This window comes from Anoplopoma fimbria, chromosome 16 (assembly GCF_027596085.1).
Source record: "Anoplopoma fimbria isolate UVic2021 breed Golden Eagle Sablefish chromosome 16, Afim_UVic_2022, whole genome shotgun sequence".
NCBI lineage: Eukaryota > Metazoa > Chordata > Actinopteri > Perciformes > Anoplopomatidae > Anoplopoma > Anoplopoma fimbria.
In genome coordinates, this window is record NC_072464.1 from 19,498,927 (window position 1) to 19,525,943 (window position 27,017).

At 40.0% G+C, this 27,017-nt stretch overlaps 2 protein-coding genes across 7 annotated transcripts in view; both read right to left on the reverse strand.

The window, feature by feature from the left end:
• Positions 1-7,473, reverse strand: part of epb41l5 (erythrocyte membrane protein band 4.1 like 5) — a 31,724-nt gene extending 24,251 nt beyond the window's left edge. For both annotated transcript variants that reach the window (XM_054615181.1, XM_054615180.1), the window contains exons 1-2: positions 7,287-7,473; positions 5,741-5,952 (exon numbers count right to left, since the gene is read on the reverse strand). In XM_054615181.1, the coding sequence (XP_054471156.1) occupies positions 5,741-5,920 (180 nt within the window). In that variant the 5' untranslated portion in view covers positions 5,921-5,952; positions 7,287-7,473. The remainder of the gene's footprint in view (positions 1-5,740; positions 5,953-7,286) is intronic.
• Positions 7,474-10,687: 3,214 nt separating this feature from the next.
• ptpn4a (protein tyrosine phosphatase non-receptor type 4a) overlaps positions 10,688-27,017 on the reverse strand; it is a 63,776-nt gene continuing 47,446 nt past the window's right edge. For 3 of the 5 annotated variants that reach the window (XM_054615177.1, XM_054615174.1, XM_054615175.1), the window contains exons 13-27: positions 26,539-26,607; positions 26,323-26,457; positions 25,381-25,545; positions 21,161-21,320; positions 20,612-20,695; positions 20,355-20,411; positions 19,559-19,715; positions 18,195-18,361; positions 17,852-17,942; positions 17,641-17,702; positions 16,407-16,553; positions 15,645-15,773; positions 13,970-14,118; positions 13,636-13,771; positions 10,688-13,545 (exon numbers count right to left, since the gene is read on the reverse strand). In XM_054615177.1, coding sequence (XP_054471152.1) covers positions 13,153-13,545; positions 13,636-13,771; positions 13,970-14,118; positions 15,645-15,773; positions 16,407-16,553; positions 17,641-17,702; positions 17,852-17,942; positions 18,195-18,361; positions 19,559-19,715; positions 20,355-20,411; positions 20,612-20,695; positions 21,161-21,320; positions 25,381-25,545; positions 26,323-26,457; positions 26,539-26,607 — 2,101 coding nt within the window. In that variant the 3' untranslated portion in view covers positions 10,688-13,152. The remainder of the gene's footprint in view (positions 13,546-13,635; positions 13,772-13,969; positions 14,119-15,644; positions 15,774-16,406; positions 16,554-17,640; positions 17,703-17,851; positions 17,943-18,194; positions 18,362-19,558; positions 19,716-20,354; positions 20,412-20,611; positions 20,696-21,160; positions 21,321-25,380; positions 25,546-26,322; positions 26,458-26,538; positions 26,608-27,017) is intronic. The other 2 variants (XM_054615179.1, XM_054615176.1) reach the window with 1 other exon arrangement.

The following is a 27,017-nucleotide window of genomic DNA, read 5'->3' on the forward strand; positions in this document are numbered from 1 at the left end:
AGATATATATATATATATATCAAACAACTATTTTATTCATTAGTTGTGAATATAGCAGTCTGTCTATTCTTACCCTTATTTTTCTAGCTTGTTCCTAGAAGTCATTTCTATTTCTGTGTAATTTCATCAAGTCAGATGCAAAAAACAACGACGTCATATTCTTTGAATGTGCACACATACTTGGCCAATAAAGTTGATTCTGATTCTGATTTGTTCAAAAAACACCAAAAGATCAGTTCTCCCCTCTGGCCTAAAAATATGGCTGCGACTCTTTTTTTGCACCTCTTAAAAATATTGTTTTGAGCAGAGCTTGGTTTGAGTGTACATGTTCGGATTTGTGAGCTATGAGAAAATATTACCATGAAGTACTCATAAAGTAAGTTTTTACAGGTGTTGCCCTTTTCTGACAAGGCCGTACCAGTTACTGTCTGTGTTCTGTCTGGGATATCTCTCCCTCACATGTGCACTCACTCACTCTCTCTCTCTCTCACTCTCTCTCTCTCTCACACACACTCTCACACACACCCAACTTCCAAACCCCACCATGAGGCACAGCGACAGGGTTTCCATGGTAACAGGGACTGAAGTGCCCCAGACGCTGAGGAGCTGAGGGGAAGTGGGGTGGCTGGATAAATCATGTGATCATCTGGCTCTGTGGGCGCTTCACTATGTCAGGAAGAGATTAGGCCATCTGAGATCAGGTTGCAGCTGCACTTTTTTTCACTTTTTAACTTTATATCAATAAACTCTTAATCCAAAACGAGTCTTCATTTTCTTGCATGTGTGTAAAGATACAGCAACCAAAATGTATCGTTTCTTTGAGTCCAGTGAGTAAACTACGTGGGTGTCAGGGAGTTTTTTTTGTGTGCTTGTTTAATGACACACTAACCATTGCGACAGCTAAACACTGTAACTCTTGCAAGGGGCAACAATAAGACAGTTATAATACGATTGTTTTTCCAACATTCCAACATGTTGTTTCCTACATGACTGAGATCAGTTCACTGAGCTTGAATGCATGGTGATGTTCTTGGCGACAGGCATTTAGCAGATCTTTTCCATTTGCAGCACTAGCTCCATCAGCAACTTTTACGTGCAAAATGTTTCCCACAGAAATTAGGAACAAATCACAAAGTAAAGCATGAAGCACGGAGAGGGGCAAGGGTGCTCTAAAGTTTTCCCTGTGTGTCCGACACACACACACACACACACACACACACACACACACACACACTCCCACACACACACACACACAAAACACACACACACACACACCCCAAGAGCTCCTGGGCAGCTCAGGGGGGCTGGCCCCATGCTAGCTGGCATAGTGGACAAGGCATACCGCACCCCTACAGTACCCAGGGAGAGAGAGTACAAAGGCCTCATTGTGTATGTGTGTGTGTGTGCTGCAGCCAAGGCCTTGTTGTACTGCCTGCAGTATTGTTCGGCTGTTTGCAGTCTTTTCTGCCTGCCTGTGAGCATCCAGCTCTGTGTCTCAGTTACAGTGAGGTATTCAGCTGATGCTCTTATCTACTGCAATACAGAAGTCTGTTACACCAACCAGCTTAGTAATGCATCCATTTAAAATGGCCGAAACACAACGTCTGGGATATGTGGACGACTAGTGCACTTTAAGAGGGAAGACTCTTGATTTATCATTTTTAGTATGGCTGTCAAAAAATGGGAATAGTACACTTTAACCTATATTTTTTGGGGCAACTGTTTACCTATTACACTGCAAGACATAAGTTAAAGCTTATGTTTGTCCTCAATGAGCATCGATTCACATGCCCATGTTTAACAATGGGTAAGGTGTCTAAACATGGCTGCACATTCACCCAAGCAAAAGTGGTTCAACTCATGTAAAATGTATTAAGTGGTTATATCTTCAACCTGCACTACCCTCAAGACAACACACACAGTCACACACTCTCACTTCCATGTGGTGATTACACTGAGTAGAGGCTGTTCAGGTAGATTCTAGATCTTTGGGTAATGTAAGCGTATAGATAAAAGTGTAACCTAAAAACCTACGTACACTAAAAGTATTTTTAGATAGGGATATTTAAAATCCAATCAGTTCACTTAAATGTTGTGGCTTTAAGAATGTTATTTTGTTGCATAACATACCCAACTTGCCAATGATGAACTTTTCTTTTTTTGTGTAAAAATAAATAAAGCTTGCATGTGCTGAACTTTTGCTCTGAGTTCTAAATCTACAACGAGATGAAAAGGCAGTTGGAGGAGTTGACAGTGTGGGTGGCAGTACAGTGGGGAATGGGGGGGGGAGAAAGATAAAGAGAAAAGACAAGGAAGTAAATAAATTTAAAAGGAGGAATGTGAATCATAAGGTTGTGTGGCATTATGTTTGGACGTGGATGCTGCAGAACAAAGGTATCCCTAGGAGTCAACGTTACATTCTAGCTACACACACACACACACACACACACACACACACACACACACACACACACACACACACACACACACACACACACACACACACACACACACACACACACACACACACACACACACACACACACACACACACACACACACACACACACACACACACACACACACACACACACACACACACACACACACACACAGCTGGAATGCCAGTAAAACATGCAAAGGAGTCCTTTTCAGTTTCTGGATTGTAGCCGTCTATTTACAACCAGCTGAACATCTAAAAAGAAAAAAAGAAATGCACCATTTGGCAGGGGGTCCCCCAAATATATGCAAGCTTGAGTTGAATTGACAAATATTTAGCTAGCAGCTGCCACTATCTGAACTCTTTGATGGCGCTAAATGCTTAACTGTGTAACTGCAGTTTTGTAACCCAAATAACATTTAGATTTTGTTATGTATTTTGCAGAAGACTAAAACATAAATCCAAACTTCAACAAAGGAAACTATAGTCTTTTTAATTGACAACCAAAGTGAATTAAACTCCCCGATACGACCGCTCCAACCCCACAATCCTTGGAGGCTTTTACACCATATGCTTAAGCAAAGAAAGACTCCCAGCAATAGTGCCAAGTTTAACTTTTTCTGGTGGAGTCTGGTGAACTAAATGATAAGCATGGCTGACACACAGATAGTGGGAGGCTGCAATTTCTTTTTTTTCTGCAAATCTGCTCAGCTTTCCATTCTACTCTCAGGGGATTTAGGAAGACCCAGAGCATTTAGGAAGAGTTCAGACAGAAAATTACCACAACAACATCAACAGCAACAAAATAAACACTCAAAACTATAAAAGCCCCCAAGGGTGGATATACGCAAGTTACTTTGGTCTAGCCGACATTTCCCCCAGCTGACTCCTACTGCAGGGAAGAAAATAGATTTTCATCTGGATCTTCTAAATGAATGAAAACTCCTGAATTAGTAGCTCAACATTATACACACAGATGCAAATAAATAAGGCTCTGATGACAAAATACTAAATCTTACATTTTTCGCACACATCTCTGCCGTAATGTTTCTGTACTGCTTCTTACAGTTATGGCAGATTCTCCCTGACAACCTCAGTAGAGACAAAAACACTGAGCATGACAAAGTTGTTATTGGTGATGCAACAAGGAGAAGCCTCCAGTTTCAGTAGGCGCTACAGTATCTGTCAACACATGCAGGCTCTAGTGTAAAAGGGCAAGAACACTGACACAAGCAGAAACTTTGGATTAAGTCGTTGGGGAAAGAGACTAAATCGTAAAGAGGAATGTTGCATAAAACATAGATGGATAGAGTCTGTGTTGGCTTGTTTTCTACCTAAATATTTTCATCTTAAACTAAAGAGTCATATCTTTTTGATGTCTTCTCTTCTACAGTAGTTCTTCCCTGGTTGTGTTGTAATGCAGTCAGTGATGCAATCAATATCTAGAAAGCAAACAGAGCAATGCTCTTAACTGGGTTTTTGTCAATGTCCTATCACTTCGAGATAGACGGAAGTGTTTGCAGAGACTACCTATACCTTGGGGGTGGGAGGCACAAAAAAGCTCTTTCTGAAACCTAACACAACTTAAGGACAGGAATCTGCTGGAATGCAGATTCAGATATCCAATCACATTTTCAAACTTCCTGCAGGCACACACAGCAAGAATGCCTGAGAGGTTTAAAAGCATGAAAGCACACTTTCTAGTTCAAAGGCAATTAACTCCATCAATGAAATAGCAAACATGAAAACTCCCAACAAACACTGGTGATATAGCTTTGTACAATTTCTAGTAATCATTTCTGTGCAACAAAAAGAGATGTACAAAAGAGACCGAGAGAGACAAAGGAATGACTGAATAAGTCTAACTTTTCTACGCACACTAAACTGAGCTGATTGTATGGATTACAAGCAAATGATGTGGCAGCTCTAAGACTGTGAAAGACTCAGAAATGTGTGACTTCACTTGTGAGACTTGCTGAATAAAATACGTTCATGCATTCCTGCCCAATAAGCTGGTGAGGAATTCTCGAATCTTGGTGGATTGGTTTCATTTAGCACTAGCTAGTATCACTGCTTGGTCCCACGCATAAGTAAAAACTTATATGTAGAAAATAACCTATTTTGAATAAGAATATTAGAGGAGAAATAAAAAAAGAAGAAAGTTTAAAAGCAACACCATTTGGAATTGAACTAATAAGACAGATATGATAGTAATAATGAGACAAGATATTCAAGACTTCTGTCTTGTAATTTACGCCAAAGTTTGAAGATAAGACTGATACGGGACGGTAAGATACCAGACTAGCCTCACAGGAATGCTGCAGATTCAACACATGGAATGCCAGTGGAAACACAAAGTAGCAAAAGTCTGTGAGCCAAGCAAAAATAAAGATTGCATGAGAGAAAAACATCCACATATTTATGCCCTCAGTTTCTTAAAAAAATACATTACAATTACCCATTGAATTTTTCTTACCAGAAGAAGTCTGGTGTTGGATTAAAAAAATGTTGATACAAAGAAACAATTGACAAAACACGAGAAAGAAGAAAAGGAGGAAAAATAGGAGAAGAGAGAGAAAGAAATGGGGAAAGTGAAGTTCTGCTGTGAGTCCACTTGGTGATGAGCCCTACATGTCATGTGATGCGGTCATGTGATCAACTTTGTTCTCGTGAGAGGATAATGGAATTACAGGTGATCAGCAACAGTAACACTAGCTAACACTAGCACACACACAACTGTCACTGATACAGCTTTTGCAATTTTGCTTTCCAGCTTTCATATCAATACATAAACACTGTTGGTTATGGTTAAAGTCCATTTGACATCCATAACAAAACACAGTCAATTCCAGTTTTTTTTCAAGAATCATGTAAAAGTCTATTTTTTTTTTTTACCCAATAACAAAAATAGCAAGAGAGAAAAAGAGCGTAACAGAGATTGGTTGGCCATCAAAACCAAACTTTTTTTTAATCTTATGCATTAGGTTTTCCTTTCTGTAAGACCACTGATGTGTTGATGGCCAAAGACTCTGACATTTCCTCAACTCAACTGTGTATATATATATATATTAAATATACTTATGCAGCCACTTAAAGTTCCTAAGGGTTTCTAGTGTGCTTTAACTGTTATTTAAAAAGTCCTTCCAATGTTGTGACCCACTGCGTCTCACTAAAATTAAGACAGAAGAATGATGCCTGGATATCAACAAGCATCTGTGGTGGTGATCACTGTTAAGTCCACACTTTGGCATAATGAACACACACAACCCAAAAGGCTCAAACTCCAGCAGCCCTCCTTACCGGCAGGTCAACGCTGACGTCCGTCCCGTCCAGCAAGGACACGCGGCAGGTGATGACAGACTTTGCATCCCCAGCAGCGGGGATGTGCGTCGTGGCACGCTGGGCCTCCCGTAATCGACTTTTCTCTGCATGTTTCCGGATGGAACGTCTGCCCAGCGTCCTGCGCAGGAAACTCAGCATGATGGGAGAGAGGGAGGGTTACACTGCCACACCTGTAAGGGAAGAGAGAAGGTGTTAAGTTTGTATTTTTTAACTGTATATTCCTTCAGAATTGTGACACATACAAGTATGTAAGGTGTACTACAGTTGTTTACTATGACCACAGACATTTGATGTCAGCTAGTTAGTTTTCCATCATGGACACCTGACATAAACTACAAACCAACAGGTGGGCCCATTTGTTTGTATTACCATATAGCTATTTAACATTATTCACTATTCTGGGACCAGACAAGGAAACTAGCCACATTACCAGTATTTGGCCTTAACATTTGGTTATATATAAAAACACCAAGGAAAATGTAGATTAACAAACATAGCTTCTATATTTGTGTATAAAGTAACGTTAACTCTGTTTCTGCATCCCGTTACCTTGGTAACCTGGCTTTACGGCAACCATTTGGATATACATATATACACATACATACATATAATTATAAATAATTTAACGTTACCTTGGTAACCTGGCTTTACGGCAACCGTTTGGATATATATATATAATATATATATATATATATATATAAATAATATATATATATAAATACATATATATAAATATATATATATAAATAAATATATATAAATAAATATACCTTGGTAACCTATAAATATTTGGATATATATTTAACGTTACCTTGGTAACCTGGCTTTACGGCAACCGTTCGGATATACAGTTAACGTTACCTTGGTAACCTGGCTTTACGGCAACCGTTCGGATATACGTTAGCTACTGTATCGTTCGCTTAACTGTGAGCTAGTTTTCGTCGTCATGACAACCACTAAAGTCAACCTAACGTAAACCCAGCGAAGGTGAAAAATAATTAATATTAGTTCAATTAATTTTAGTATTGCTTTAAAAAAAAAAAAAAGGTTACAGTGTTACTCTATTCGATGAATACAAAAATAAAAAAAATAAAAAAAGTACAAAGAATAAAAATTATTTCCGCTAAACCGGATGTTACAAAACCCCTTTAAAAAAAAAAAAAAAAAAAAAAGAATGAAATAAAAAAAAAAAGTGTGTAAAACCTCAACATACACTCTGAAATAATATTAATAAAATAATAATAAAACAATAAAAAGATGAATTAACCCCCCGCAGCGTCACCAGAGGCCCGAGGTAACGCTACTGGGGCTGGAAGCGAAGGCAACAGGTGTGCGCGTGTTTTCTCACACACGCGCACACCGTTAGCGGGCAACCTACGCGACACACGTCCCCCCGCCCGCGCCAGACGTCCCCGCACAACAAAACAAGCGCCGTCTTTTTCCTTTTTTTTTTTGCTCATGAAACCCTTGCCTCAGACGTCCACTTGTGGCTCTCCGTACTTACAAAAGTATGAATTCACGGCTGAGAGGACGTCCGCTTGCATTGTAGACGACTAAACAGCAATGTGCATGATCTGTAATTTGTTCCTCTTTCTTTCTTTTGCTCCCCCCCTCCACCTCGTTACCTCTGCGGGATAAATTTCTCTCCCAGGTCCCAACAAAAAAAGTAGGAGGCAAAGCTTTCCTCCGGAAGTGACGTCACCATAAAGCCCTAACAAATACGTAATTAGCATATTTAAAGGGACAGGCCGCTTTATTTGAGCCGGTGTGGTTAATTAAATACTTCAATTATTGTTTGCATTTTATATTTTCAGTTATGCTGTAATTTGTTAATACAAGTAAATAATAAACAAATACAGTTTCTAATTGATTAAACATACAAATTAGATTATAAACAATCCAGTATATATAAATAATCAGACATGCATGATATAGTTGTCATGCCATTTAAAACTTACTTTATAAAGAAGATTGGCCTCGTTATTCAATTTGTGAATTTGAGCAACACAGTGTTGTCAAGATTAGACAGCAGCACCCCCTTCTGGTTAGTTTGGGAATAATGTTTTTTAGAAAATGTGGCCTGTTTGACCTGTTAGGGTTTAGAGGTCATCATAGAAGTGTAGCATTGTGTTTACAAATATATACTTTTTTTGCACCTGAAAACAAGTATTTTATTGTTTTAATTCTCTTTTTGTGATGCCATTGAATCAGGGAGACTGCTTTTAAAGTTTATCCCAAGCAAAACGGGGTAAGAATGCATCTGCAACCTTCTTAGTGACTAATGGGGTTTGACAAGGTAGAATACTGTCACCTGTTCTCTTCAATCTGTATATGAATAATCTTTCTAAAAAGTTAAAAGGTTGTAAGACTGGATGTTAGGTGGAGGACAGTCTTATTAACCTTCTAATGTGGCTGATCACCCAGTCGTCCTGTCTTCTTATATTGCTGGCTTACAGCAACGGCTCAGAGTCTGCTAAAGTTATGGTGTGCAGTATGACAATAAATTCAAAACTAAAAACGAGGAGGATCACAAGTGACATTTTCCTTAGCTTTTTGTGCCTGATGTAGTGAAAAAAGTAATATATTTAGGTCATCAGGAAGGATCTGAGTGAAGCCAGCGTTGCAAACCGTATGCACAAGCCAATATGCTGCCATGTCAATTTCAAATGTGTACAGATGATCTTAAAACAGCTCCCTTTAGAGCATACTGTACACCACTCTATGCAGCCCACTTGTTGTGCAGTTACAGTGAAGCAAACGTGAAAAAGCTTCAGGGTGAGTTTAGTGACTCATTCTCTGCAAGCTCCCAAGATGGACAATCCACGTTTGTGACTAGTAATGTTAATGTGTTGAGGAATGTTATGTACAAATGTCATCTTATAACTGTGGACTTATGAACTGCAATTATAATACCTGTGTTTTTGTCCTAGTTATGTCTTTATTATTTGATATGAACCAACGTGTATATGTATACAAATATGTGGTCTTTACCTTTAAGTAGTCCTCCTTGAATTATTATAAACCTACACCACCTTTAAAAACGCATTAAAACCAGTGTTTAAACTGTTTGGTACTCATCATTACAGAAAGTTAAGTAGATTTATTTATTTATTTTCTGCTTTAGGGCTTTATTAAAGGAGATGGTAAGATCCAAACTACCTTATTCCATCAATAATCTGACATTATCAAATACTTTTAAGGTTGGCTTACTTAAAGAGAGTGGGGAAGCTTTTTCTTTAGCAGATTGTTTCCCTAGAGAAAATACATTTAGAGTATTTACCTAACAACTCTGAACCCATTTCCTTTCCTATTTCTTTTTTTTTTTTTCTTTAATGTCTGGCATAACAAAGATTTAGCACTTTGGCTACCTCATATGACTGATGGCTCCACTTTATGGTTAAATCTCAAACATAAAAAAATATAAAAATAAGTGATTCTGTCCCAGGTCTTTGGCACTGGTGTCCTCTTTTTCATCCGCCCGCTGCTCTTTGCCCAACCTCACTTTTACAGTGTGGAGAAGCAGGTTGATCCGAGGCCACGTCTCCATGCTTTGACAGACGAGCTTTAAGTGTTCACAATCAAGCTTTGAGACAAAGCACCATAAAACCAAGATACCAGAAAGAAACAAGCAACTGAGGACAAAAGGTTTTTATGACACAGGTAGGAGTTAACCAAGGGTATAATACGGTAAAACATTTCTCATTGTTTTGTGATTCATTGTATATACACTCGCTGTAATAGATAACGTCTCAAAACAAAAGAAATTTTTTCGTAATAGCAGTCTGGGAATACACACCAATTGTGTCACATTTGAATCATCCAAAAGGGAAAAAGAAAAACCCCAAAAAATAAAAGAAAAACAAAATCTTTCTGCTCACAAATGATTTTCCCTTTTTATTTTAAAGATTTTTTTTTCATATACAACATTGTATTTACATGGTCTAGTATTATTTACACAAAATTAACAAGTGGCACTGTGTAGTTAGGAGTTCTTTTCTTTTTTTTCTTCTTGTTCCCTACAGATCTTATTTTAAAACAAACTAAAAATGTCAAAAAAAAAAAAAAAAAAAAAACAACTCATTTTTACAATGCGTCATGTCTTTTTTTTTTTCCTCCATCAGTAGCACTACCTGCTACCTCAGCCTTCTACAAAGTGCTGTCCTTTCCCTATCCAACTAGAGCTGTTTTCATCTTTACAAAAATACAACTAACCCGAGTCATCCCCACGTCTGGTCCCCCTCCAAACTACCTTTGATCAGTACCCTAAACGCACAGACAGTACCAATTATGTGTCAACAACAGAACACTTTGAACACAGAAAAGCTCATTGCTGGATAGTTTGTGCAGACGGAAACTGGCAGCCCTGATTTTATCAATTATTAACTTTGCACTGTAAGGGGTGCATGTTTCATTTTCATGTTAGAAAATGTCGATTTGGAGTTGATTCAATTTGATGTGGTTGGCCCGGCTTCTGAATACAAAAAAAAAGTGAAGAGGAAAAAAAACCCACTGAGTGCTGAATGGCTGCTCTTTTGATTAAAAGCTCATTCACGTTGGGTCCGCCAATTAAGAGGTTTGAACCAGTTATTCGGTCATTCCCCGGCTGCCCACAGTGTTTCCTGTGGAAAAAACAAGCTTGATACTGCACTACTGTACACATGGCTTTTCTGCTCAGATGTGTCATTTTGCCTTGAGGCCATGCAGAGAACGTGGGTTCCATGTAAAGTGATCCAAAAGGAGAGGCATCTGGGGAAGAACAATGAGAAGAATGGACCGTGGATGTTGTTGCGTGGGCTCTGCAGATATGACTGATGTTGCCTGAGAGAAGGAGTTGGGCAGATTTTGGGAGAAGTCCGCAATATAGGGGAGATATATATAAACAAAAAAAAAAAAAAAAAAAAAAAAATAGAGAAGAGGAAAGCTATAGCTCTTCTTGATCCCACCTCTGTGTCAAAAGTGTGATTCGGCTTTTTGAAAGGGAGGAAGGAGCATCTGTTTGAAATGTTTTACAGGGAAAGATTCAGCCTGGTTCTTAGGACAGACTAAAAAAAAAAAAAAAAAAAAACACTCTCCAAGAAGGCTCTATCTGAGTTCCTTCAAAAAAAAAACAGACAGACTTGAGATCAGGTTAGATTAGGTTTGTGGCTTTATGGCACAACCCTTCATTCCAGTTGACGGACAAGCAGGCTTAGACCAGACAGCTAACAAACTATACGTTAGAAAACGGAGGAGGAAGAGGAACAGAGAAAGATAACACACACACACACTCTCACACACTCACAGCAGTAGGTTATTGTCTTTCTTTCTTTCTTTCTTTCTTTAACAGCAGGTTCTGAATCAGCCGATAAGAAAAATATCTAAAAATCATGAAGAGGCTCCACTTCATTCCATACCACTATGTAGAGTACAGCGGCAGCTTAACCTGTACTTTGACAAAAAAGAGAAGAAGACTCAACAGGCAACTTGATGCTGGGTTTTGTGAATTTAAAAAATACAAGTCATCACTTAGTCTCATTAACGCTCATCATCATCATCATGATCATCTCGGCTTCAAAACAACACGTGCCTCAAAATGTAGTACCGTTGGGAAAGATCAATAAAAATAAAAAAAAAGGAAAAATGATGGGTTGAATGTTCCGTTTGTGCTGCTTCTTTGAACTGTCAACTGTTCTCTGGCAGACAATCAGACGAGTTGAGAAAATAAATTAAACAGCAAAGGTTGGATTACAGCCCCGCTCCAGTGACCTCACTGACGTTTAGTCACAAAAAAAAAAGGATTAAATGAGGAAGTTTTAAATAACTAGTCTTATTGATTTTCCTACCGAGTCATACGACAGCTCACACGAAGCAAAGACCCACAAGTCTCAACTGCAAAGTGCAGAAGATCCAGGTTTGTCTCCTGTTAATGAGATTTAAATGAATATTCTGTTGTGTAAAAAAAATCGAGGTCAGTGGAGGAAGCTTTTAAAGTCACGTTTTACCCGTCACACTAAGGTTGAGATCAGTTCACTGTCAGCAATTCTAAAAAGCAAATATTGATAGCAAGAGAAGCTTTCATGAGTGATTCTGGTGTCTTTAATTGATTGATACCAACCAGAGAGTGAAGCCACAGAGCTTCACACATGATGAGGATGTGTTGTCAGTGTCTGGCTCAAGGACACTTCAGCAGGGACCCAGGGTTTGATTTAAATATCAACTTTTCTGCGTGAGAATTTGAATAAAGAAAATGAACGGATCTCAGCCTGGTTTCTTAGCATGGAAACAAGCTTAGATTGTAACTCAGTGAGGCTGTGTGTCTACTGGGGAATCTCTCTTTACGACACTGCTGAGCATTTGTTTTAATTATTGATCAATGCTGAAAGGTAGAATCTTCTATCATTATGTCTTTCAGTGGGAGGTCTGTCTCTGCAGATATGATGCTGTGACAGGAGTGAAAGAGAGGTGCCCAGTAAACACTGAGGATTGTAAACCATGTCATGTTCTTCACCACGCCAAACGATGTTTTCGCCTCAGAGCACAAAGCAGGATGGAGAGTACAACTAGCCACAGCGTTGAACAAGAAGTGAGACACAAAGTGCTTTCAGCGGTCCATCTGTCAGTCTGTGCTGTCAGAAACTTAGACGAGTAGAAAGCTGAGAAAGATTAAAACCAAGTACAATAAATTAAATCAGTTTTGTTTTTTTTCTCCACGAGAAAGCAAAAAGAAATAAAGAAGTAGTTAGAGAGAAGAGGAATCGCACTACTTCACTACCTAAGATTTAATCAGGAAAGCATGAAGCTCTAGATTCATACAAACAAACATACAAGTTTTTTTTTTTTGTTCAGTGGACAGGGTTTGACACAAACTAAAAACACAATAAATACTCTTTCTGAGGAACAAAAGATAAGGTTTATCTCTTTATCAGCTAAAAGGACACTAAAAAAAGGCAGGTCCGTCTGACAGACTCGCTCAGAAGGGGACAGGGCGACCGCGGGAAAATAAAAAAACCTCTCCGTCCACGGGGGCGGCCCGTCCCCTCCGTACTTATGGCACTACAGCAATTCCCCATCCACATTTTATTCTCTCGTACGTTTAACTTTCCATTCTTTGTAGACTTTTTTTCTTTACCCTGAACATACAATATCCACTAATGGTACCTATTCAACACAGCTGGGTTTCTTTTTTTTTTTTTTTTAAATCTAGCTTGTCGATGACTCTCACGTTTGTTCGTTTGCGTGTCTTTTTTTTCTCCGTTTTTTCTCAACATAAAGTGCAACAGTGCTTTTGTTCTCTCCTCCGGCCCACCTGGCCTCCTCCTGGCAACCCCGATGACCACCAGAGGTCAAAAGTCACGGGTCGGCAGGATCGGGATCAGGGTCGGGGTCAGGGTTCACGCTGGTCTCGCTGATGGCGCTGGTGGCGCACTTGCGATGCTCGCGACGCTTGTGACACTCGCGACGCTTGGCTCCTCCGCTTCCTCGTCCTCTTCGTCCTCCTCCTCCCCATCTTCTGTCACTTCCCCCACATCCAGGACCTCCACCTCTTCGTCGTCGTCATCGTCCTCTTCATCCAGACCCTCGTCCAGCAACTCCACCACGGCCGCCTCCCCCTCCTCCAGCGCCGACGACTCTGCTCCTTCTTTTGCCCTCTGCTGCTCTTTCCACTCCTCCTCCCTGTCCTCGTCCACCTTGTCTCTCAGCTGGTAGACGACGGTCTTGAACGGTTTGACGAGGCCCTCCTCGAAGACCTTCAGGATGGCCTCGCACACAAAGCGGTACTGGCTCTGATGGAGAGACAGAGGGAGAGATATTTTGGCTGATGGAATTAAAGAGGATGAGAGCAGCTGGACGGACAAACGGATGTGTCTACATACAGGCGTTTGTATCATCATGGCCCTCTGGTCTCTCATGGTCCTGACGATATCGAGAGGATACACTGGCTGGCCGCATTCCATTAGACACAATGCCGTCTCCATGGTGATCAGGACCCCTGTCCGACCAATCCCAGCGCTGTAAATAAAGCAGACCATGGAGAATTAGAGTTGAAGTGATCTGACTATGTCGGTCAATCAACACTGAACCGCACGCAAATCAGCGGATAATTGATTCACCGCTTGAAATATTAATTCACGGGGGAGGGGGGAGAGAGAGAGAGAGAGAGAGAGAGAGAGAGAGAGAGAGAGAGAGAGAGAGAGAGAGAGACTGTACCTGCAGTGAACCACCATCGGCTGGTCCTGTCCAGCACGTTTGGTCCGAACCAGAGCCACAAAGTCCAGGAAATCAGTAGAGTCGTCCGGTACGCCGTGGTCAGGCCAAGCCAGGTACTGAATCTGGGTGAGCTCTCTCTCCTGCTCACTCTGTACACACACACGCACACGGAAAAGATAAATCACTTAACATCATATTTTCATGTACTGTAAGGCTTCTTTATTATTGGAAACAAAGCAAGGTCACTCACTCTCACCTCAGTCATAACCCAAGTTCACCAAGTAATGAATTATTCTCAGATATCACTCATCCTCAGAACCCAAAACAGGTTATTGTATTTCATGTGGGCGACCTGCTAGCATGTTTCATTGAGCTCTGTGTCCTAGGGGGGGGAGACTAATAACTAATTATGGCCTTTAAACGCGTTATGAAACGGGTGGTGTAAATAACAAACAGTGGTTCTATTTCTTCCACCCCGCTGGAACATTTAGTGATTCATGTCGTTCATTCCATTTCATCAAACAAGATATTGGAGACAAAGATTTCTGGATCTCTGCTACAAAATGTACAATATATGTCAAACTTTCTCTTTAGTTCATTCAAAAGGGAAAGACATTTTTTTTTCCACACACACAACCGACAGCCGATAACTACTGACCACTGCTTCATGTGCGACTCAGAACCCCCGTGTTCCTCTTTAAAACTGCCTCGCTGCATCGCCATGGTAACACATCTATCTCCATAGCAACAGTCACAGGCAGAGGAGAATGCTAATTGCCTCCTCCTACAGCCATATATTTCAAAGGTCATGATGCATGGACATCCCACAGAAAACTAATCAGGAAACCACAAACAGCAGGAACATGTGATCATCTGTTAAACGTTAATGTTCAAGTGGTTTCAGGCCTCAATATATCACATGACACGATAAACTTTGAGTGAGACTGCGAGCATGAAAAGCCTTCAACATTAAAATTACATTCTCCATTTCTGGTTTTTGAAAACTACCATCGTCCCACTCTCCTCTCCTCTCCTCTCCTCTCCGTCTGGTTTCTCTCCCCTCGCTCGCTCTCTATTTCAGCAGCGATGATGTGACTGACTGGGGCGGTTGGGTTGTCGTGGCAACCAGATCCCGATACGTGGCCCGCATGCAGCAGCGGGAGCCAGAAAAAGAACAACCCACACCGGTCGCCATGGCAACACACCTCCTCGGGGTCCTCGGCAGGCTCATCCTTCCCTGAGACGCCGGTCCCTCGCTTTGATTGGACCCAGCGTCCTTTTCTCTGCGATGCCGTCGGCCTCCTCTCTATCCTGCTCCCCTTCGCTCCCTTGTTCCTCTGATTTGGTCCTAATTGTCCTTTCTATCTGTTTGTCCCTTTTTTCTTTTTTTTTTAATATGTGTGTGTGTGTGTGTGTGTGTGTGTGTGTGTGTGTGTGTGTGTGTGTGTGTGTGTGTGTGTGTGTGTTCCTGACTACCTTCGATGACACATTTCAGACGGAAGACCAGGTAATTGGGGACGTCTTGTGCAATTAGGGACAAAATTTGGAAAAAAGCTGATTTCTGGGTCAGTGGTTAAGGTAAAGGTTACAGCTACTCTCCAGAAAATGAATGTACCTTTATGTGATGTCCCTAAAAGTGACCTAAGTAAACATGTGTGTGTGTGTTTGAGGTTACCTGTGTGTGCGTGAGAGTCATCTCCCGGACCAGGAAGGCCGTGTTGCCTTCTTCGTTGTGGCACGTTACTGTAAAGTCTCCGTAGGTGGCGCTGCTGTCTGGATTGGGCCAGTACTGGTGACACTTCACCTATAAAACACAGGCAGAAGTATTCTGTTTACAACTGAACAGTTAATATACTTAAGAAGTCACTAGTGTTATTCTAAGCTCTGGGGTCAGAGGTCATGCTCTGCTACATTACAGCATCTCTCTGAGGTTAGCCATCTGGTCTTCGCTTTTCTGTTTAATACACAAATATATAGGATTTACATTCAGGCCATCTGGAATCATTAGAAAAAAACCCCAAGATGATCAAAATGTCCTGTCACAGGCATTTTCTTTTGCAACGTAACACTTCTTTCTAATGACAAGAGAAATTAGCAAACGATGCATGTTTGAAAACCCACCTAGTTTGATGATTAATGGATCTAAATTCTATTTTTTCACAGTAACAAAAATGTTACTACTCTGTGTTCATAATGAAAAATGCTCAAATGAGCAAAAGACACAATTTGCCTGAAAGCAGTGTGTTGTAAATGATTAAATATTTTGACGGAAGAATTAAGACACGTGCATTTCATTATGCAAAAGCTACAATTGGGAAACTTGGGTTTTATCAGGCTAGCAAAATTCAAAGCAATGCCAGATATATAGTAAAGGTTTTTTAAACAATTTTTTTTTTCTAACATGCTGCAGTGTATCCAGTCCTCGTCCTCTACATACCCGTCCTCTCTCGACCTGTGTAGTCAGCATGACCACCATGGATGAGCCCTGCTCCCATGTCATCTGCCAGAAGTCTGGGCAGGTGTTGGGCAGCGGGCCCTGGCATGCTATGTAGCGATTAATAAGACTCGAGGCTGGAATCTCCATCTACAGAAAGACACACAGAGAATCAGATACAGAGATTCGGTTGCAAGGACTTCACTTTACAGCATGTTTGCAGAGAGCTAGATGTTCTCGGGTAACTCTAAAAAAGGTAGAACTACTTCAACTTTGGCCCAAAAATAACTCAAGACATGCTCTTCAATACTTTAACGTGCTGGCAAGTTCGCGGCGCTTGGTTTTCTGTTTGAATAAGCATCGGATTCACTAAAAAGGTCAGACCGTGTATGTAACACTATAGTGACACTAAAACTTTAATGAAACACCATCCCATAAGGCCAAAAATTCAGCTGCACAAGTTTAAACAAACAGATTCTAAAGAGCACTGCTGTGCATTTCTCATATATTTTAAATTTCTTGCTGACATAAAAATTGAAATCATGTTGTCAAGAAGTTTTTTTCTCATCAATGTCAACTGCTTAAACGATGAATATCCAAACACTTCACATACAGAGAAATAGAAATTAAATGAGAATAACAACTAAACTCCTGGCACTGTCACACTGACAATAGGCAACAGTATGTGCGCTATCTAATAAATGATGACATTGATGAGAAAAATGTATTAGTGGATGTAAAGGGTTGATTAGACGAGTGAGATGTGGGGGCGGGTGTCCTTCAAGCTCACAATGATCATTAATTAAAGCCATAAAGAGAAATAATCAATCAACTGAAAAACATGTTTTCATATAATACATTCATACATACATGAATGTTTGCTGTGCTATTATATCTGTAAAGGTCAAACCATATTAAATACAGTCTTACAGGGCATTTACGTAACAAAGACAACAGACTGATTTCCAAAAATGCATCACCTAAACATATATCTGAAAGAGGCTTAAATCAATAACATCCATGAGCTGCTCATAGTTTAAATGGTCGACTTAAAAAATGTGCAAAACATGAACTCACACTGTTATTGGCTTGTAAAGCTCATGTGGTTAATTCATTCAACAGTACAGCAACCAAAGGGTTTCAACATGTGTTTTGATGGTTAACAAAACAGACCACCCACCCCGTCTCAGACAAGCAAAACCCGGAGATATTGATGGGGAGATAAAAGCAAACTCACATTGATGTAATTTGCATTGATGTAGTCATCTGTGCTTTTCAGAATGACCCGCGTGGCATCATCTGCAAAGAGGGAGACCGGGACAAGAAAAGGGGGTTAGATTACAGACAGAGAATAAAAGACAAACAATTGACAAACGTTGAAAGAAAATAATTCAGGAGGGAAAACCAAAGGAGAAGAGAGAGAGAGAGTATCGTGTGAAGTCACGTACAAGGAGAGATGTCTCTGTAGCGATTTTTGGAAACGTTCTGAGGTAATTTGGCACACAGCATGGTCATCCCTGGCCTCTTTCTGTACAGTTGCTGGAAGAAAAGGAACACAAATTCATATTAAAATTGTAAACCCCAAATATTCTTTTGCATCGTTAGTGTAAGTAAATATGCATAAACTTCTATGAAAATGTATGAAAGTACTTTACAAACACACTCATGAGTATTTGTGTGTGCGTGTTTGACAAATCTTTGGGTTCGTATATGTGTGCAATTTTGTCTCAGTGTAAGCATTTATTTACAGTATTTATTTATGAGTGTATATTTTTTATACTTTCTACTTACATCAAACTGAGCCAGTATGGCTCCACTGATCAGGCCTTCCTTCAGTGTGACCATGGAGTCCCTCAAAGCATGCTGGTCTAGCTGGGCGGGGTCCTGAGGGGACTTCTCAGGGATATACTGAAAATCTGGCTCAGAGTCCACCTTCTCCTCCACCACGTCATAGATGGCTGAATGGGACAGAGAAGGAAATACGTCACAGTTTATATACACACAGCTGTTTATGTAGGTTGAGGATTGGAGGAGTTGATTTACCGTGAAGTACATAATGAAGAAAGAAAACATCCAAAACAAGTCACAACCAAAGCACTGCACAATAGGAATATAAAGTTCATCTATCGGCAAATATCTTTATTCCAACATTTCAGAAAAAACAGCAAGAAAATGATGTAAATTGACAGTCATTTAATACATTGATGCAATCATATATCTATCCTCATGTCGGAGAGGATAGAATCCATAAAACCCTCTTTGACCCAGTTAAAATACCAAGAATTGCCACTATCTTTAAAAGCTCCCCTGCTGCTTCACTGACGCTGATTAAAGGAAATGATTTGACATCTTTCTACACGGTGAAAACATATGGCTGAGTTGTCACTTCACACGTTCCCTTTAATATTACAAGAGTGAGATTAAGCAGTCCAGAAAATTAGAACCAAAGTCTGGTGACCAGATGTGTAGCTTGTTAATCTTCAAGAGTGGGCTGCAGCTGTCCATGTGTTAAACTTTGCCTGGTTATCATTAAAGCGTTTACAAAGTGGAGATTCATGCATCACTACAGTAAAATGAGTTGCGCCACATGTAGAGATTAGCTTTAACTAAATGTTCACACCCAGTCAACTGCCAGATGTACACTGCCGTTGAAAAGTTTGGAATCTCCAGTCAGTTGGCTGGATAATAAATACAAGTTACAACAGTATTCTCCCCTGTCATAAACACTGTGGGGACATCGACTGAATGGAAGTTTGAATCATTTAAATATTATTCCTCCGAGGCCCAAAACAATTTCATAAGTAAATAATACATTTGGTGTCTAAAATTATACTGTTTTAATCTGGTTTAAATTGATATTATTGAAGGAAAGAAGAAAAACATTAAATTAACATCTGGTTCCAAACTTGCGGTGTAACAGTGATGTAGCTGGCTGTTTCAACAGTGTTCACACTGTTGATTGCTTTGATTGGACAGTGCTAGAGATGTTCCCTAGCAACGATTTACACAAGGTCTTTAGGAGCGACTTCACCAAGTCAAAGTTCACCAAAGTTGAACTCTATGCACTTAGAAGATGCTAATGTTTCACATGTGCGTCCGCGCGAAAAAGCTAAAAGTTACACAGACAGTAGATCCGACCAATGGGAGCAACTCACCATTTGGTCTGACCAATAAGATGAGCTCTCCCGAATGGCTCTCACAGCTGGCTTTGATGAACATCACCACCTGGTCATGGGTGTGGTCAGAGATGTCCCGTCCATTAATTAAGACCACCTGGTCGCCCTCGTTAAGCCGAGGCACACAGAGGTCGGCCTGAAGAGGGAGGAGGGGGAAGAGGACAAAGGAGGAGAAAAAAAAAGAAAAATGGAGACACGATAATGGTGAGTGTCATAAGTAGAAAAGTAAGTTATTTAGTTTGATAAAATGTTACTAATAGGGGAGAAAATGTCTTCAGATATTAGAATGCTTTTCAACTCCATAAAAGGCAGATAACTACAGGTTCCTGTATTCCATTTAACAATGGAAATTTATGTTCCCTCAACAAGGAATTAAAAGCCTCTTGTCTACGAGACCGGTCTCTTGAGAGAGCTCAAGCCGAGGAACGCCCCATCACAGATGCAATCAGACTCCACAGCTCCAGTAAACTCACAGCGGGGCCAGGGAGTGTGATTGGCCGGCTGGTGCCAGTTGTGGAGCTCATGAAAACTTCAGAACAAATTTTCGATTCACCATCAATTTCCTAAACCCACACAGATGCTTTATCGCTCGCAAATTCTCAGAAATCAATTGAGTGATGAAATAGCGTACAGAAATTGTAAAAAAAAAAACATGCCTGTGACTTTGCTGTTTGAGGGCTTTGCATTGTGGGATACGAGATTTTTCCCAAATCAGGATGATATCTGGGCCACATGCTATACTTGCTAGTATAGCATGTGGTGGTTGTTGACTTACTGATGTTCCAGGAGCCACTCGAGACACAATGATGGGCATCTTCTGGTCAGCTCCACCCTGGACACACACAGACACACCATCAGACAAGATCAGTGAACAGCCAGAAACCTTTGACACATTTCCTTTCTTTCTGATGCATGCATACAATTTGTGCTCGGGGTTTTAAATACATGGAGAGAAAAATAAGTGATGAACCAAGGATCGAAATAAAATAGAGGGACAATGAATAGACCTTTTTTAGACCTGTCGGAGCTCACCTTGACATTGAAGCCAAAACGTCCATGTTCGTCAGGCCTCATCTTGATCAGGACCAGATTATCATGAGGGACAACTCCATTTAGCTGCAAAGTTGGACACAGATGAATTAACAGCTCCACATCTTCGATATAAGATCTAGATTTAAAGATCTTATATTAAAGATTTAAAGTGGCAAAAAAATACTTTTGGCCAATAGGGGGCAGAAAAAAACATCAATGCAAACAAGAGAAAGAAAACTGTTTGCAGAATAAAAGAACCTCTCTAATTGAAGGCAGCTTAGGTTGTAATTTATTTTCATTGCTAATGATGTTCCTGAATGAAATAAAAGCTTAGAATGTCAAAATGCACATAAACAAAACAAACAAAAAAAATCAATATAATAAAATCTCCTGAGGACGTTCGTTGAAACTTGTGCAAACCATCTTGTCAAAGACGCAGAAGAGGACTACTGGGTTGAGTATTTCATTCAAATGCTTTATGTAACTGGGCCTCTCCCTATCATATTTAAATATGTAAAGCGTGTTACAGGCTTGTCTTGACATACTGACCGTGGTCTTATCGGCGTTGACGGGAACATCGTACATCTCATTGAGGTGGTTGTCCAGGAGGCTCTGCTGGGAGTGGGCCTGGATGATCTGGCTCAAGGTCTTCCTGCTCAGCTGTTTTGGGGGCAGAGCTGGAGGTTGGCCATCTAGCCCCTCTGGAGACCTGAGGGAGGTAAAGACAGAGGGGGGGAAGGAGGAGAGAAAAGTGTTTGGATCAGATGAATGTTGAATGTTTAGTTTTTAATGAAACAAAGACACGGGCAAAAACATGTTCCAGCAGCAGTGATGATTCCCTTTTGCGTCACTATTGTACATGCAAAAGCTAAATATGACTCTATTACAGCTGTCAAATTAAAAATGAATCTCACAATTTGCTTTTCAGCAGAATAACAGTTGATGAAACCACAGTACGGCATTTTAAATATGTTGAGAAAACAAAGGCAAAAACTACTGGTCTAAAGATTGTGCTGTTTGTTAACGAGGTGGGCGCCTTAGTTGAAAAAGAAAAGGAGACAATGGTAGAAAAACAGATGAGAGAGAGAGAGAGAGAGAGAAAAGAGAGAGAGAGAGAGAGAGATTGCAAGAGACAGAGAGGCTTAATAGCACTGTGTTAGTCACAATGCATTAACCTCAATAAAAGCGCTGCGAGAGGAAGGAAAACACCCCCTCCATCATCCAGACAGTAAAAGGCAGTCAGTGTGTACGGTGAAACAACACAAGCAGCCAGGTAAGGCTTTTAGCAGCATCATGGCTCGCTCTCTGGGGGGTAAAAGCAAGTCATTTGTTTCTAAGTTCGTAAAATTGTAAGTGTGTGTGTGTGTGTGTGTGTGTGTGTGTGTGTGTGTGTGTGTGTGTGTGTGTGTGTGTGTGTGTGTGTGTGTGTGTGTGTGTGTGCACTGTGTGAAGGCACTCTTGGGGGCGAGAGCACCAGTCAAAGAGCATTTCCTTTGTTTTGGCTGCTGCTGCTGGTGCCACTTTGTGTCTTAAACACACACAGGGAAAACGAACATGTATTATGGGTCAAAACCAGGTCAGCTCTCAGAAGGAGGGCAGTGCACAGCAGGCCGGAGCCACCACTGAGCTTCCTCCTGCACTACTGTTCTCAACACCACACAGACGGGTGAAATGGATATTAATGTATCTTCATAGCCAAGGCCCTGGGATATACGGATATTTAACCCTTTTCTACACCGGACATAACTAAGCCCTGCTTTTTAGTCTTCTGTCTATCAAATGCTTTGATGGTGACTGAATCTTAAAGGTCTTCTTTTGTTTTGAAAGGCTGACATAAATGATCACGAAATATGTTCAACAACAACCTTTTTTGCCCACGTCTAAGACAAAACGATAACGTGACTGCACTGTCATTTAACAAAATATCATTATCATATAATGTAGTTGAAAAAATAAACACTTAATCTGTCTTTATTTATCTCTCTCTCTCTCTCTCTCTCTCTCTCTCTCTCTCTCTCTCTCTCTCTCTCTCTCTCTCTCTCTCTCTCTCTCTCTCTCTCTCTCTCTCTCTCTCTCTCTCTCTCTCTCTCTCTCTCTCTCTCTCTCTCTCTCTCTCTCTCTCTCTCTCTCTCTCTCTCTCTCTCTCTCTCTCTCAGACGCCGACACGCTAACACTGTCCTCCTGGTCTCAATAATGCGTGACATTTTCTGATGTAAAATAAGTTGAACTAAAATGACAAAATAATTGGTTTTGGCTGGACTGGATTGGCTAAAGTTTTAATAATATTAATATAATTTGATGACTAAAAAAAGGGACATTTGACACAGGCTTAGACTAGATAAAAAAAATAGCTGACAAAATGAAGAGAGAAAACATTTTGTCAGAAGTACAGACTAAAAGTTGATTTAAATTTAATGACTTTTCGTCAACTAAAACTGGACTGAAATATTTTAAGTTACCGTTGACTAAAACTACTCTAAAACTATGAAGGATGCCTTCAAAACCACCAAAGTATATATAAAAAAAAACACTTTCAGCAGTTTTTAAACAAAATGATGTTCTGAAGCCAACCTTTGCTTTACATCTGTGAGGAAACACGTCTGTTCATAGAATACAAACCAAGTTATCATCACATACTTTAAAGTTGCATGCAATGTTTCGGTACAATATGTGATATAATTGTACCTTTTTGTTCCCTGACACTGTCAAAAAATATAAACGCTGCATTTTAAAAAACCTTCACTGTAATGTGCTGTGGTTTAGCCAAACAGATACTTTTGACTCAACTAAAAACAGAACATTATAGAGAGAGTGTCTGAGGGTTATGGCTTTTTGTCGAATTGCTGAACTGACACAGAGTATAACTGTGGCCTGTGGGAGAAAACAGAGATTCTAATTTAGTTTTTTATTGGAGGAAAATCTTGGGAGGAACATTGGGGAAATTTGGATTATGGGCCTGAGCGAAGTGACAGACGTGAAAATGTGATTGTGAATATACAGTTACTGTAAATGATTCTTTAAGATTAGGGATGCCTGATTCTCACCAAAGATGGCCGACTAATCTATTAGCTGATAACTGACTGATCGCTCCCCAAAACAGAATTTAATCTGAATTTGGAACCGAATCTTTTAATCTTTTATCTGTGATTAGGAAGTTCCTGCTCACCCTCAGATCTGAATCGCTAAAGGATTTTTTTTTTCACATCTTTGCTTTTTTTTTTTTTATCCTCCATATAACAGAAAACTCATCTTCTCAAGAGACTGGAAAAAATATTCAGGCAGGATAATTGGGAGATTGGAAACTTTTGATGGTGAAACTGCTCATCAAATTCCCTCTTCCTGCAACACTGCGTTTGTCCAAATGAGCTATATTTACAAAAAGTTATCAAGTCAAGGCATCATATTAACAGCTCAGTTTAATTACTCATAACATTAACAGGCTGAATGTGGAAGATGATGAAAAAGTTCATTCTTTTGCATGTAAATTACATTAAAAATGTATATTTCAAGCACATCTGTCAACAAACTGACGGACAAAAGATGTTGAAAAGTCTGACTAGTCAAATATCAATCCAAGTAGTTTTGCTTGAAAGTGATAAGTTTATTATTGAACTGAAATTTCAGGAATTATGTTCTAAAAAAGTAAAGCTGACGAAAACGTTGATGACTATCACATTGGACAAATCAAAGCCAAAACAATAATCAGCCCGGACTATGTGCGTCGTCTGAGGAGGAGATAGCAGGAGATTATGTCATCGTTTGGCTCTCTAACACAGTGATGAGCCAACAATCTGGCGTGTGTTTAGCTTTGTAGGCAGCGGAACTACTGCTGTAATGTTACTTAACCACTCTGATTTCCAGCTGAGAAATGTTCCATCCCTATTCTCTCACTCTCTTTCACACACACGCACACACACTCACTCCTACTGTGGCAACGAGAAAAAAAAGCATGCCGTATCTACAACCTCATTCAACGGCACATATGTGCATCTTACATTCATGGCTCATTTCCAGCGCAGTATCCACATAATGACATGATATTGTAAGGATGTACTCATTTCAAGGTCCATACTTGTATTTTGGGTTTCAACTAGAGCATGTGTGTGCGCTTTAAGTTAACACAACACATCATTTTTCTCATAATATACTTGTTTTTCTTTCCTTTTCTGATACCCCGTCGTTCTTTTAAAATAACTGAATAAGATATATTCAGTCAAGATGTATATAAAAGGTCACTTATAACTCATGTGGAACTTTATATGTTCCAGCAATTCTGCAGATATTTTATAACGTGTGAGCACAATAAGGACAAGCTGAAAACAAACACATTAATTCCTAGTTCAGCCCTGTCTAACCTCTCCGCCCTGCTACCCGCTATAAACACATTTAACAGGCTGGTTTTTCAAAGGGTTCATCTTTCAACGGGGCCAGCTAAGTGACACTGGGAGAGGGTGTGAACTGTTTGGAGAAGCCACAGGCACAGACAGACATTTAAAAACCAGCCAACTCAGCAGTGCAGTCAGACAGAGTGGCACTAACACTTATGAGTTAAATTAAACTTCAAAATTAAAGGGGAGGTCGCTTTATTTATGAGGCAGTTAATTTAAATTGAAATGTATTTCCTTGCCACAAAGTCAAAAGTTGGTGTTTTTTTTTTTTTTTTTTTTTTGCCCAAAGACAAACATCTTTAAAGAAAGTGGGCAAAAGTGAAGAACACATGGGGGGAAAAGCAAATGATAGTGAGAAATGGATTGAGACTCGAGACTTACGGTGTTGAGTCCAAGCTGATGCTGTTGGCCTGCGTGGACGACGCCGACTTGTGATTGGAGGAGGAGAAGACAGGCAGGCTGGGTGAAGCGTGGATCACGTGATCGACCAGGTGGCCAACGGACGAAGGGCGTAGTCGTGTGCCCTCTTGTACAAACAGTGAGTTCCTGACGAACAAACACAAACAGAGACATGTAGAGTTAAAGGGCTGAGAAAACAGTCTAAAAACAGTTTTGGCACTGAACAAAATATGTTGCTTCGGCTAATAAACACGAATACGAAGTAACAGAAAGCTGGCATCAGAGCCGCAGTTTCTGATTTAAAATCACAATTTTGCCAATTTTAGATTGTATTTTGATTAAACAAAGTCCATGAGGCTAAATATTTTCTTTGTATTGATACTAAAACACTGATGTCATATTGGCACAAGAATCAAAACATTTAAATTGATGCTTGATTACTGGAAACTGCAGAATTTATGCAATGTTTTCTTGATATTTTGGAGGATAAATAATAATCATAATAAGACATAGGTCAGAGGTCACGGTTGGGCTTCAGAGACTTGCTCAAGAACACTTTGGCAGCAGAAATGTTTGCCAATAGAGTCAAGAAATGAGTCTCTAGTCTCTTCTGCAGCTGGCACAGCTGGCTGCCCACTGAAGAAAGAGAGTTAACCTATTTCATAATAACGTGAACTACAGACTATGTTTACTACAAATATATTTTTTTTTTTGCAAGAAATATTATTAAAAACATCTTTAATTGTTTTAAAACTATACCTGGCTTCCCTTTTAACTAAATAAACTTAATTTGTGTAATGCAATTCCAGTAAAAACATTCATTTTAAATATTTCCCACCATTGTGAATATGATAACATTTAGATTTTCCACCTGTCACAACTGTCTAATGTGAAGCTGAAGTGAAGCCTGAAAAGTGGACTCACTGATTGGGCGTCCCAGGTGGCGAGCGAGTGGGCAGGCTCTGGGTCTCCAGTCTCTCATCTGATAGGCTGTTCCTGCTGACTGACTCCCAGTCTGTTCCACCCATCAACTTCCTGGCCAATGGCTTGCTGGGTGATCTAAGCAGACCAACAAATTAATTTGGTTGTGACCAAAAGCTCCCGTAGTTCATTGAACTAACCAGTAAAGACGTCTATTACCTGGCAAACACTCTGTCCTTGATGCCTTTCTCCTTTCCATACTGCACAGACTGCACCTCTGTCCGCCCGCTGGAGACGGAAACAACAAGAGCAGCTGTCAGTGGACTGTCCTTGAAAATCAAACTTTAACTGGAGTGAATAAGGCAGAAAATCTTTAACTCTTGGGTCTAGCAAGGTTATAAAAATACCTCATTAACGAGGCTAAGTTGACTTGTATTTGCCATATTTTCTCCAGGAAAAATTCAGCCTTAAAATAAAAATCCTCGAAACCAGTCAAAAAAAAAACACCAGCATTAACATTTGAGCGTATTCTGCGAAACAGTAAGAAGTGCAACTGATTCAATATGGATGTTTTATCATATCATACACTGTTAATAACATGTTAACAACACAAATTCTCAATTCAAAAGGTGTATCCTTGCTGGAAAGCTAGTCAATAACTTAAGAGCTAAAAAACGCAGACACACCGTCAAGACAAA